General features: G+C 42.2%; 2 protein-coding genes across 3 annotated transcripts in view; one reads left to right on the top strand and one right to left on the bottom strand.

Annotated features, from left to right (window-relative positions):
- Nucleotides 1–231: 231 nt before the first annotated feature.
- ATP6V1G1 (ATPase H+ transporting V1 subunit G1) lies at nucleotides 232–5336 on the bottom strand. The gene is made up of 3 exons (XM_075184884.1): nucleotides 5177–5336; nucleotides 2680–2780; nucleotides 232–830 (listed from the first exon to the last, which is right to left on the bottom strand). The coding sequence occupies exons 1-3, from the start codon at nucleotides 5256–5258 to the stop codon at nucleotides 657–659; spliced, it is 357 nt and encodes a 118-aa protein (XP_075040985.1). The 5' UTR covers nucleotides 5259–5336; the 3' UTR covers nucleotides 232–656.
- A 48-nt stretch (nucleotides 5337–5384) lies between these two features.
- WHRN (whirlin) overlaps nucleotides 5385–12999 on the top strand; it is a 112607-nt gene continuing 104992 nt past the window's right edge. For both annotated transcript variants that reach the window (XM_075184882.1, XM_075184883.1), the window contains exons 1-2: nucleotides 5385–5538; nucleotides 6773–6846. The gene's annotated coding sequence lies outside the window, so the exon portion shown is untranslated. The remainder of the gene's footprint in view (nucleotides 5539–6772; nucleotides 6847–12999) is intronic.

Consider the following 12999-nt stretch of genomic DNA (forward strand, 5'->3'; position numbering starts at 1 on the left):
TATGCATAAGTCTTCTCTGTGGATGATTCTAAAACACGGGTTAGGTTGATCTAAGTTTCAGGTGTACCAGTTGCCTGCACACTGTGCATCGGTGATATCACCGGTCCTATTGATCTCTAAGGCCGATTTTTCGCGAATAATGCTCTAGTGACAGTATGGCTGCCTAGAAGACGTGTAACGAAAGAGGTGCGTTTGCAAAACATATTTGCAATGACAAAAAGACGACACAGATTATGAAGGAAAACGGAAAACATTTTACTTTTAGAAAAGGTAGGAGAGGAAAAGCAAACTAAGAACCATTAAAAAAATCTGAGGAAGACCTGATTCACAAACACTCCTTCCTCAAACTAGATCACAGACAGCTCACCCACCCCCATCCTCATACCAACCCCCATCCATCATCACTTCCCCTTTCACAGAACAGGAAACCTCAACTTGTGTAAGGGTTAACCCTTTGTGTAAGGCTCTGGTGACATTGCTGTGCCCATACATCCTACTGGCACCCACTTAGGGCTCCACATTACTATGACCATACAGATCTCCCCTCCAGTGGGGCTGTGCTAACTCCAGGAAAACAGCTGTGCCAGGGGCACAATAAATAACACGAGACAGCGGTAAGGGAGGGCGGAGCCGACTCATCCGCGCTCGGGACGGCTCTAGCCATTGACGCGATAGTTGATATGGATTTCTGGTTTTACGTCACACACGAAGGCCAATATCTGATCTAAAACCAGCTCTCTATGCTTCCTGTAATTCTCCTCGATGATGGACATCTTCTCGGTGGTCTCCTTCTCCATCTCTTCACTGCAGCTACCGTGGGAGCCCAAAGCCTAAGAGAGGAGATACAGTCAGATGGGTCAAGGACATGGGGCCACTGATAAGAAACTTGCCAGTAAAGTGGATTGTGTATGCACACTAATGTCCTAGATATATGTTTACATCTGCTGGAAACATGTACTGAAAGTATTAAAGGAGAACTATCAAGTAATGTTAAATAGGGTAATTTAAAAAGAAATTACAGGGTATAAATCAGGCCTGTCCAACCTGCTGCCCTCCAGGTGTTGTGAAACTACAAGTCCCAGCATGCCCTTCCAGCTATCAACTGGTTGTCTACCGGCAAAGCATGCTGGGGCTTGTAGTTTCACAACACCTGGAGGGCATCAGGTTGGACAGGCCTGATTTATACCCTGTAAGTTTTGTTGTGACGCTTCTCCCCTTAACTTCATAACTGGTTAATGCAAGCCCATTAATTTACCTATAGATGTAATCTGAAAATAGCAACACCATATATATGATATTCAGGGTGCCAGAAACCAAACAGAACGACCTCCTCCCCGATTTCCTCTGGACCACCAGTGTCAGCGATCTCAGAAGACTGGTGCTGCTGTTTTAAAACGGCACTCAAGTAGTTAAAGAACAGCTAACCCACTAACGGGCATCAAACCTTATGTATCAGATTTGTTTGGTGCATACATGGAATTGTTCTACTAGATCTCATAATTTGACCATGTTACACTGAAATCAATAGCCGTTACCTAATTGTATCTAAATCAAGCAAGCAAAAAGCCAACTTCCACTTATGTTAATTAATGCATATAATCAGCCAAATATTTTTTTGTGTACAATATACATCCTATATTTACTGGACATTTATAGAAAGACAGTGTATTTTAAAATGTAATATACTCCTTTAAAACATTGCCATTGACCCTCTAGAAACTTTAAAGCTACATTACCACCTAATCTGGCAAACCTTTACGTTTGTCCTCTTTAAAATGGCTGCAGAGGTGGTGTGTGAGCAAAAGGACCAATCAGAAGCCACAATATCTGTGATCTCAGCTTCTGATTAGCAGTCCCGCTCACACACCACCTCCAGAGAATCATACAGCCATTTTTTTCAGTCAGGGCTGTTAGAGGATTCACCGAGCCGTGACGGCTGCTCCATGCAGCAGTTTTTCCTAGGGCTACGATGCAGAGAGTGCTAGATATGGAATGTTTTTTTGTTTCATCCTGTTAGTGCAGCTTTCACCAGCCTATTAATTCACTGGCTCCAAGTCAATTAATAGGCTCCATTCTAATGAATAGTGATTTAGCCCATAAAACGGCTGCCTGCTCTGTGTGGATGGTAATATTGTAGGTTAATAATCCAATACAACAGATCCCAAACAAGGCAAACCTTTAGCATTACTTATATATTGGTGAATGGTGTCCTGATTTGCTGAATTTAACAGTTATACCTGCTATTTTGCTACACATATTACTTTCACAGAATTATCCCATAGTCAGCACTGTTAGTTCCAAGTAATTTCATAGGCTACATTGATTCAGAAAAATCAGAATGGCACTCAAAATGGCCACCTTCATTGTGGGCAAGCAACGGGTCCAGTATAAAGGCCCTAAGTAATGCCACAGCATCCTAACAAATGATAAGCAGCGTTCTCACAAAAAGCTCCTAGTGACCTTTATTCTGCATTTTCATAAATATTGGTTCAACATACAAAATGGCTGCCTCCACTGTGTAGGACACCTAAAGCTCTCAACCATTTAACTATGGAAACTATAGTATTACACCCAAAAGGTAGAACTATATTAACATTTAATATAATCATCTCTACGATATGGTACGGCTACCATTTTACCCTCCACCGCATGATGTTCCAGCACTAGCTAAATACATACTGCAGCCTCTTTAGCCTTGAACTCTTTCTCGCGCTGCAGCCGGTACTGCTCGATCTCCGCCTGTGCTTCCTCTTTGGCTTGTTTCAGACGTCTGTTCTTTCCTGGATTAGAAGACAGGAGGAATCACAAGTCATCTGGCACTTCACTAGGACATATGACACAAAGTACCACCCACAGTCATCAGGAGTGCCAAAAACACTTCTCCCACATCTTCTTAGGTGTCACTTGGAAATTAAATATAATAAGCGAGAGGTATAAAATTCACATGCATAGCCTAGGGGGTGAGCTGGGTACAGACAAGATCAATGAGCGAGGTCATAGGCAAACCGAGGGGGGGTTTCCTAGTCCCTGAAAATCCCCCTCCAAGCCTGGAGCACTGTATAATTGAGGTGGCTGCACCCTGCCCCCGCTTCACACAGCTCTGCTTGAAAAGGGAGAGCCGCATGCACCTAACAGTAGTGCACGCAGCATTGCCTGTGTATATTATGGGGATAGGAAGAGTTGGAGAGCAGCCAAGCACTGTCTAAAATTATAGCCACACCCCCATGCACGCTGGTCACGCCGACTGGCGGCGTGGTGTGGAAACCCCCCTCTGCAAATCCTGTGTTTGTCCCTGGAGGTGTCACACAAACAGCGATATAGGTATAGGTATACCTGTAGGTGCAATACATCTGCTTCAAAGTGGATTGGCATAAAAAAACACTATATCGTAGGAAAAAAAGATTTATCTCAACATAATCAACTATGTGCTTTGACTGGATAGTTAAACACAGCATTGCTTAACTCAACCTATGAACAGGGATCACTAACAATGCATGATTGTGTTTGAGTAAAAGTCAGATTTTCAATAGATCAATGTTTGAAGACAGCAGGGTTAATCCATCTGATTACCTTGGGGATGTTTATGTTTTGCAGAACATATGAACTGTTCAATAGACCCTGAGGATGAGAGCTGAGATCTGGGGGTAAATGTATTGACATGCCACTTGTGACCAATGAATTTATAGGTAAAGATGCATTATAGGCCGGGGGGTACATGTATTAAACAGCACTTTCTGCAAGTCGATGATATTCGCAGAGTTTGACAGCTAAATTTAAAACAGCAATGTGTTTAAAGGCAACATTTGCAGTTTTAAATAAAGCTGTCAAACTCACCGAATATCGACGACTTCCAAAATGCATTTTTTAATACATTTACCCCCTGGCCTATAATGCATCTTTACCTATAGATTCATTGGTCACAAGTGGTATGTCAAAACTTTAGTGCAAGCCATCAATATATTGGATACATTTTCTCCCTGAAAAACCTTAGCACCAATGGGTACACATACATCTAATCTCTCAGTTCATTCATTTAGTAGAGCGGAGCTCTAATGAATCCAAGTGTCAGTATGCCATTACTCCAGAACCCCAAATGTCAGTGTGCCGTTGTTTTTTGACCCCATAACATTTATTTCCCAATAGAATATATGACATATCTGACAATTAGGTAACTCCAGAAACAGGTTCTGGGACACCAATGTAGTGGGTTTTAATGGAACGTACAAGTCTAGATGATTAGTTACTGGTCTGAAGATGCGGGCTGGATGGGTGGGTGCTAAAAACGACACATTCACTTCCAGTAAAAGAACAACAACAAAATTAATAAAAGCTTTCATAGGTGGTAAAGGATACAGAGATTTTGAAAACAGCAGAAGAAAGCAGCAAGAGGGTGTGGAGGTATGGCATTAAGGGATCGTCCACACATATGTGTTGGGAAAATGGTTAAAAAAGCATAAAGACAAACGCTTGTTTTATAGATACACCTTTAACGCGTATGCCATACATTACACATTTTCCAATAGATACTACTGTAGCAGTATTGTGCATTAAATGAGAAATAGGGCGTGTTCCATTTTAAAATTTTAAACACAAAGTTATGAGTTTAGAGTCCAATGGGGGGGGGGGGGGATCATTGATATATTTAGCCAATTTATAATGACCTTTTCAGATCTTTAAAAATCATATAATCATCAACACCTATTGCGTTTCATTTTTACAAATCCAATTCAAATTAATGAAGGGGCACTTGGGAGCCTATCTGAAGAGTCAAATACATAATGAAACGGGTGGTAGCCACTAGCACCTGACACAGCCACTGTGGTATGAACACAAGTGCCACAAGCATAGCTAACTTCAGCATTACACATAAAAAATGCATGTTGTATAGGAATCAGATGACCAGTCTGCAAGCATCTCTTCCACGGCTATGGCTGACTAGCTTAAACACAGACCTGTATTAGTGTAAAGCAGAAGCAGGCATAGTATGCCTTTCAAAGTATTGTGGGACTACAACCCCCAGCATTCTTTGCCAACCAGAGAACTTGTAGGGCATGCCGGGACTTGTAGTTCCAAAAGAGCTAGAGAGAGCGTATAAGTATCTGTCTCTACAGAGAGCGCAACAGGTATCAGATTATCGGGATATGGAACAGATAAGTATAGTAACTATGTGGCTCACGTTTCCTAGCCTCTCCCACTCTCTCGGCCGCTCTCTTCTCGGCCTGGAGGAGCTGCTGGATCCCCGCTGACTGACTCGCCATCTTCCTTCTACTCCCCGGCTCTGCAGACAGAAGTGAATGAGGAGATCTGTCCGTGTCAGGTGACCAGGACACGTCACTGCTGCAACACGTGATCACGTCATCACGCGGCTACTGCCTCTGGCCCTGTGCCAGGTCCGGTCACGTGATCTGCAGGCATGAGACGCTGCGTAATGGCTGCTGTTATTATAAGAAGCCTATATAACCACACACTGGTATATTACAGGAGCATATCTAGTGTAATATGGGGGATGCAAAGTTACCAGAACTAGCAAACCTTATGGTATGTGAGTAGATCAGCTACTTTTGTGTGTATATATATAAAGTAATAAGGGGGAACACCATGGCTTAGTGATCTGCACCTCTGCCTCACAGCACTGGTGCCATGAGATCAATTCCCCACTATGGTCTTATCTGTGTGGAGTTCGTAGGTTTCCTCCGGGTGCTTCAGTTTCCTCCCATACTCCAAAAAACATACTACTAGGTTAATTGGCTGCTATTAAATTGACCTTAGTCTCTCGGTGTATCTATATGTTAGGGAATGTAGACCTTAAGCTCCAATAGGGCAGGGACTGATGTGAGTGAGTTCTCTGTACAGCACTGCAGAATTAGTGGCGCTATATAAATAGCCGATAATCAAAATGGTGAGACCTTTGACCTTTACAATACATTATACCCTAGGTTCCCAAACTGTGCGCCATGGCTCCCAGGGGTGCCGCGACGCTGTCACAGGGGTGCCGTTGACAGGATGTGGACAGTCAGAAGCAAAAAAAGAAAGAAAAAAACTTACCAATCCGGCTGCGCCCGGAACCCAGCATCCTCCTCCCTTCTTGCTTCTCACTGAATGCCGAGCGTGACGTCAACACACCCGACATATTCAATGAGACGCGGCAGGAGAGAGGAGGATGCTGGGTCCCGGGCGCCGCCGGATTGGTAAGTTTTTTTTCTTTCTTTTTTTTTCTTTTTCTTTTTTTTCTTCTGACTGTCCACGCGGGATACAGATTGGGTACAGCGAGGGGGCAGAGCATGGTTGCAGAGGGGGCACAGCCAGGGGGCAGGGCATGGATGCAGAAGGGGCACAGCGAGGGGGCAGAGAGCGGATGCTGAGGTGGCACAGAGTGTGTGGATGCAGGGGGCACAGAGTGTGGATGCAGGGGTACATAGTGTGTGGATGCAGGGGGCACAGTGTGTGTTAGTTGTAAATTATTCTTTGACAGAAATATAATTGAAAAAAATATATATAAAAATATTCTTTTCCCTTGGATTTATGTGTATTATTTTTGCATACAGCTAAATAAGTATTTCTGTCCTGACCTAAATACTTATTAAGTTTTTTTTGACTACTTATAAAACGGGACTGCTCGATAATTATTTTGGAGGGGTGCCTTGAAATAATTATGGAGACTCTAACGGTGCAGCGAACTGCAAAAGTTTTGGGAACCACTGCATTATACTATCATATTTTAAAGAGGCATTCTATTCAGATATTTTTAACATCTCTGTTTTGTCTTTAAAAGGTGTACAATAATCAAGGCAAAGAGGTGAAGCACAAAACAAAGCCATAATACATTGAAACCGTGATACTGTTGAGGTAATAATTGCTATAACAAGTTTTATCAAAAGTGCATATAAACTTTATGTTCAATAATTTTTATTGAACTTTTCAAAGGTGTATGGGGTACAGAAATAAAGTAAGATGTTGTCGAATCTAAATCAGATTGTTCACCTGTAAGTGTCAGTTTATCAGTTATGAGCTCATCAGCTGGAGAGAATTAAATACACTGCATGTTTTGTGTGTACAATTAGCTCTGCTTTATTAGTTACAAGTCCCTATCTATATAGCACAAAATCACGTATTACAGAAAACTATGCCCCAAAAGGTTTTAACCACTCATGCTTCCCATTACACAGATCTTGCTACATTCTCACATTTTCACACAGGAATACTCCCCAGGGGGCAGTTGTTTATCTCCATCTGCTATAGGCATAGTTTTGTGCAAACAATGAATAACTCCTACATACTAGCTGTATCTAATCGTTAAGCTATACGAGAACAAATTGGCTATAAGGCAACAAGATGAGTCAGCTAAGCAAAATCACATTTCTCAGGTAAGACAAATACACATAAGGAGGCAGTCGAGGGAGGATATCAGGGATTCCCCCCGTGCAGGGGGGAGGGGGAAGTCACTCAGTTGAGGCAACATTCTTATATCAGTAATATATTTACAAGATGTAACAGGTATGAAGTATACGTATTGATCTTTCTTACGGCTCATAGAAAAAACACATAGTGAATCGTAGACTTCCTGAGTATTACATAGTTAAAGCGTGTTCATTGGGTTGAGGGTCCTTTATAAGGGCTGCTGGGGAAGGTGAAGGCGAGGATTCGGGAGCATCACAAGATTTCCCAGGGCCGTCCGTGACATATTCATGCCACATAACCCATTTCATGATGGGGTCTGAAGCGGATGAAGTATAGAGCATATCGGTTGTCTCCAAAACTATATTGAATTTTTGACACAACTCTGGTGATACTGGGTGGGGAGGGGGACTTCCAACTCTGAGCTATTGCTGCTCTAGCAGCTATTAGGATATGTCCTAATAAATAGCGGTCATGTTTGGGGATGGCGAACGGATATATATGGAGAAAGGCTAAATTGGGATCTGGTGTAATAGAAGCTTCTAAAACATTGGATATCAGGGCAAAGACCTCTCTCCAGAGCGGCTGGATCACCGGACATGTCCAAAAGACATGATAAACGTCGGCTGTCTGGCTGCATTGGCGCCAGCAATATTTTGATTGGCTTGGCCATATCTTATGTAGTCCGTCTGGAGTGAGGTTGAGAAGCTTAACGTACATTTGGACATGCGATGTGAGGATATGCAGATATTTTTCCATTGCTGCGGGGTAAGGGTTAAACCAATATCTGCTTCCCATCGGAGTTGGGCCGGGACTTTGGAGGCTGGAACCAAGGACTGAAGGTACTGGTACCAAAATGTTATTCCTCCTTTAGTAGCACCTTTTGTTAATCTGTCTAGGGCAGGAGCTGGTGGCAGAGATAAGGCGTAGGGAGTTCTAGAGTCCGTCCCCACCCAGTGTCTAATTTGCAGATATTTAAATAACTCCGATGCTGGTAGATTATATTTGTCCCTAAGCAGGGTAAAGGGGGGAAAAAGGCTCTGGTCAAACAACCCAGATAGAGAGGCTATCCCTCTATCCCTCCATATGGTGACATTCAAATCCGGAATGAGTTTTGACAATGCTTGGAAGGAGAGATTACGGGACGGGAGTGCAAAGTTTGCATGTAACCCAATGACTGTTTCCCACACCAGCAGGGCGTCTGAGATGGAGAGTAGTTTTTGGACATCCAAGGGGCGGTCAGATTCGGGAGTCCAGAGGAGATCCACTAAGGGATAGTTTGCGCATAGGCTTAATATCTCAATATCAACCCATGGCTTAGAGATAGCGACCAATCTCGTAGGTGGTTCAATATACAGGCTTCCTGATAATATGTTAAATTGGGAAGCATTAAGCCACCCCTCGACTTCGGAAGGGACATGCGCTTTTGGGTGAGAAGGGGGCGTTTCTGCCTCCATACATATGTCATCTTCAAAGTATGCAACCGAGCCATCATTCGTTTTGGTACAATATATGGTATAGTGTGGAAAATATACGTAAGTTTTGGTAACAACATAAGTTTGAATGCCGCTATACGGCCCAACCAGGAGACCTCAAAATCAATCCAATTCTTAGCTAGAAAGGAAAGATGGAGAAAAATCAGAGAGAAATTGGCTTCAAACACAGTAGATAGAGTGGGAGGAATATGAATGCCTAAATATGGCAGGGACTCTTTAACCCACACAAAGGGAAATTTCTTTTGTAAATTCAGAAGTGAGGATTGCTGTATATTAATAGGAAGGGCCTCAGATTTAGTAATGTTCAGTTTATAGAATGAGGCCGCGCTATAACGATCCAAAATATGTTTCAAGGTTAATAGCAAAGTCTCCGGGTTAGTTACAAATGAAAAGACATCATCTGCAACTAGACATACTTTATGCCTATGTGAATGGATAGTGATACCCGGAAAGTCAACAGTTTGTCGAATTGTATGGGCCAGGGGTCTCTGGCAAGGACATACATTAAAGGGGAGAGAGGGCACCCCTGCCTGGTACCGTTAGTGATGGGGAATGAGGAGGATAAAAAAAAGTTGCTAAATACTTTTGCAGAGGGTCCCTGATATAAGGCTAATATAGAGTGTAAGACACTTCCCTGTAAGCCAAGTTTAAGCAATACTTCCCTCGTGTACATCCGGTGGAGTCTATCAAAGGCCTTCTCTGCATCTAGGGAAAGCAAGACAACTCCCTTATGGAACACGGACAGAAGGTCAACAACATCTAGTATGCGACGCGTATTATCAGTGACCTGGCGGCCTAATACAAAGCCTACCTGATCCAGATGGATCAACTGTGGTAAAAGGGGATTCAGACGGTCGGCAATCAATCTGACATATATTTTCAAGTCAGTGTTGAGCAACGCTGTGGGTCTGTAGTTTTTGCAGTCGGAGTGATCCTTACCAGGTTTTGGTATAGTTATAATCAGTGCTTCCAACATTTCCGATAGGAAACTGCCGTCCCCTTGAGACGTTATTGTACAAGTTAGTAAGAAGTGGGGCAACCTCCGCCCCTAACATGGTATAGAATGCATTAATAAAACCATCCGGGCCAAGAGCCTTGTCTTTTGGGAGACGTTTAATAACATCTTCAACCTCCCGCTGGGATCAACGAAGGTTGAGCGACTCTAAACTATCTGCATCTAACGAGGGAAGATTCTGATGATGTAGGAATGCAGATATGGAGGCTTCTGTTGGATTAATAGAGTCACTATCATCCTGTAGGTTGTAAAGCTTAGCGTAGTAGTTGGCAAAATGGTTAGCTATGGCCGCTGGGTTATATATTTTATTGCCTCTGGAGTCATGAAGGGCTTTTATACGATTCCTAACTTGCTTACCCCTTAAAGGTTGGACTAGGAGCCGACTGGCTCTATAGCCCACTGTGTTAATTTTCTGCTGCAGCTTGGCCAGGGATGATTTCATGCGGGATATAAAAATAGTGTTTAGCTGTTTCCTTACGCCATTTATTTCTATTTGAAGGGTTTGGAGGGGTGTGTTTCATTTTGAAACTCCAACGTAGCCAGATTAAGTGTTCGTTGGCGTAGGAGATATTGCTTTTTTAAGCGGGCACCTATTTGGTTAGCTGCTCCTCGAAGGACTGTCTTCAAAGCACACCAATGAGTTGAAAGGCAGGTATCGTCTGGGTTATTAGTCTGCATGTATTGTGACAATGTTTCCGAAAGAGCGACCCTGGGTTCTAATGAGGTAAGTAGGTAGGCTGGCATACGCCAAGGTCTTGGAGAAACTCTAGTAAGTTGCAGGTCCAGGACCACTCTATCGAAAAAAGTGCATATAAACTTTAAAAAAAACCATGATTTAAACAGAATAATATCTTGACTTTGCGAATCTTGTGTTCTGCAAGGATTGTATGGAAAGGGGGAGGGGATCACTCTGTATTGACTCACAACCAGCGGTGGAAGTGGGATGGAATATGGTGTATTCATTTACATTTTCTATACAAGGCCAACAACAAAATTGCACCGACATACATTTCCTTACTTGTCTCAAAATATCTCCCAACTGGACACCTCCGTTCTGCACAAGATCTGCATCTCTCTTCCACTCTCATCACATCCTCCCGTCTTCGGTTACAGGACTTTTTTCGGGCTGCACCCACTTTATGGAATTCACTCCCTCGCACAATAAGACTTTCCTCTAGTCTTCAAACCTTCAAGCATTCTCTGAAAACCCACCTCTTCAGGCAAGCTTATAATATTCCTCTACCACCCTCTTAATTTCCATAGGTTACCCTATTAACACCCTCTGCACAGCTAACACAAGACAACAACCCTCTGACCATCATAGTTGTGTGACTGAGCATACAGCCCACTAAATACTTTGTAACCTTTGTATTCTAGCTGGACAAATATTCAATATGATGTAGCACTTACCCTTGTGTATCAAACCATTGTCCCATAGATCGTAAGCTTGCGAGCAGGGCCTTCTTACCTCTACGTATGTATGTATTACCCAGTATTGTTTTATTACTGCTTGTTCCCACTTGTAAAGTTCTACGGAATCTACTGGCGCTATATAAATAAATGTTGATGATTATGATTTGCCACTTCTACACTTAGAGCACTGCTCGCAATTCATGAGGTGTCTGGTAGTGAGGTATTGTGGTATGAATACCATGGTTCCCAAATCTTGTAAAAGTTACTAACCACTTCATGAAGATTTTAAGTCTGCCTTGCACCCCTCTGCATTTCGTGACAATGTGATAATGTTCTGCTCCTCTTTCCCACCCACTTCTTTATTTGCAATAGTCGGGGCTGAATTAATAGCTGGTGTTAAAAATATATTCAACATCAATGAAATAATCCAGCCTGTAATTCCACAAATGGAGAAAAAAATTAAAGAAAGTAGTAGCAGGACATTATCATATCGCAGAAATACATAGCTTTCCATGGTTCGTCCTAGGTTTTAAAGATTTGTCCTTTGATGTTATATCCTAAAAATTACCCTATTTACCAATGTCACAATGCAAATCAGTTTATTCTGCATATTGAATTCAATTCTCCCTGTTGCATATTATTCTCTGGGCTTTATAACTTAATATTCCAGGAAGTTGGGGAGATGACAGGTGCCCCTTTTATACTGCACACACCAGTGACATGAGCGTATAGCATCGAAGTGGTCTTTTTACATACCTTTTATAGTGTGCTGAAGCCTCCTTATCCTGTTTGTGACAATCAAAAATTGGGAGGTATGTTATCATGACCAAGTTCTGTAGACATATAATAATAATAATGCCATATATATAATCTAAGTTGCAGCTATTCAGTCTCAAAGTGTCCCTGGAAATTATTTTTCAATGTTAGAAACAGATTTTGGAACATCTACCTTGGTATAATGTTTGAAAGATGATTCCTGTGGTTATACCCTTCAGCACTGTATTTTCAAATAAGGACAGAATTATGCAACACTCCTGTTTGAAACATTACACATACCGACACAAGCTATTTTTTAAGTAATATTTATTTAACACAAATTTGAAAACTGTAAACAAAATACAGAGAACAACCACAAAAATGGGGGGGAAGGACTGAAACAATATCAAAGCAATAGAGAGGGTGGTGGGCCTGGACGGACCAGAACAGACATTACTGAATGGATATGCTTGAACATCATTTCATGCGCCTCAATCCGTAATAAGAGTATAATATACTGTATACATTACATTACTTTTACTCCAAAATGGGTTCACATACAAAAAAATATATTACACAATTCATTAAGAGCAATTACCAGAAATATATCAAAATAATCTACCTGTATTAGTACATCACTTCTGCTTAGCTAATATTTTCTTTCAGTATCAATGGATTAAAACTTAAAAAGACTGTATTAAGGAGTTATATATAAAATATAAAATTGCCACTCTCGGGTCCCAAGCACAACCCATGAGTCGTAATTCCAATGGGAGTGCCCAGCTGTCACATTCTGATCTCCAAGTTGGTGGCCGAAGGGCAGCAGAAGACAAGCTGTCTATTGGGAGCCCCAGCTACTACCTCAGTGCAGTTTAGAGAGCTCTGGGTGCTGGGGGCTGCAGACTGTGCTCAAGTGATCTGGCT

Source organism: Mixophyes fleayi, chromosome 9 (genome assembly GCF_038048845.1).
Source record: "Mixophyes fleayi isolate aMixFle1 chromosome 9, aMixFle1.hap1, whole genome shotgun sequence".
In the NCBI taxonomy this organism is placed as follows: Eukaryota; Metazoa; Chordata; class Amphibia; order Anura; family Limnodynastidae; genus Mixophyes; species Mixophyes fleayi.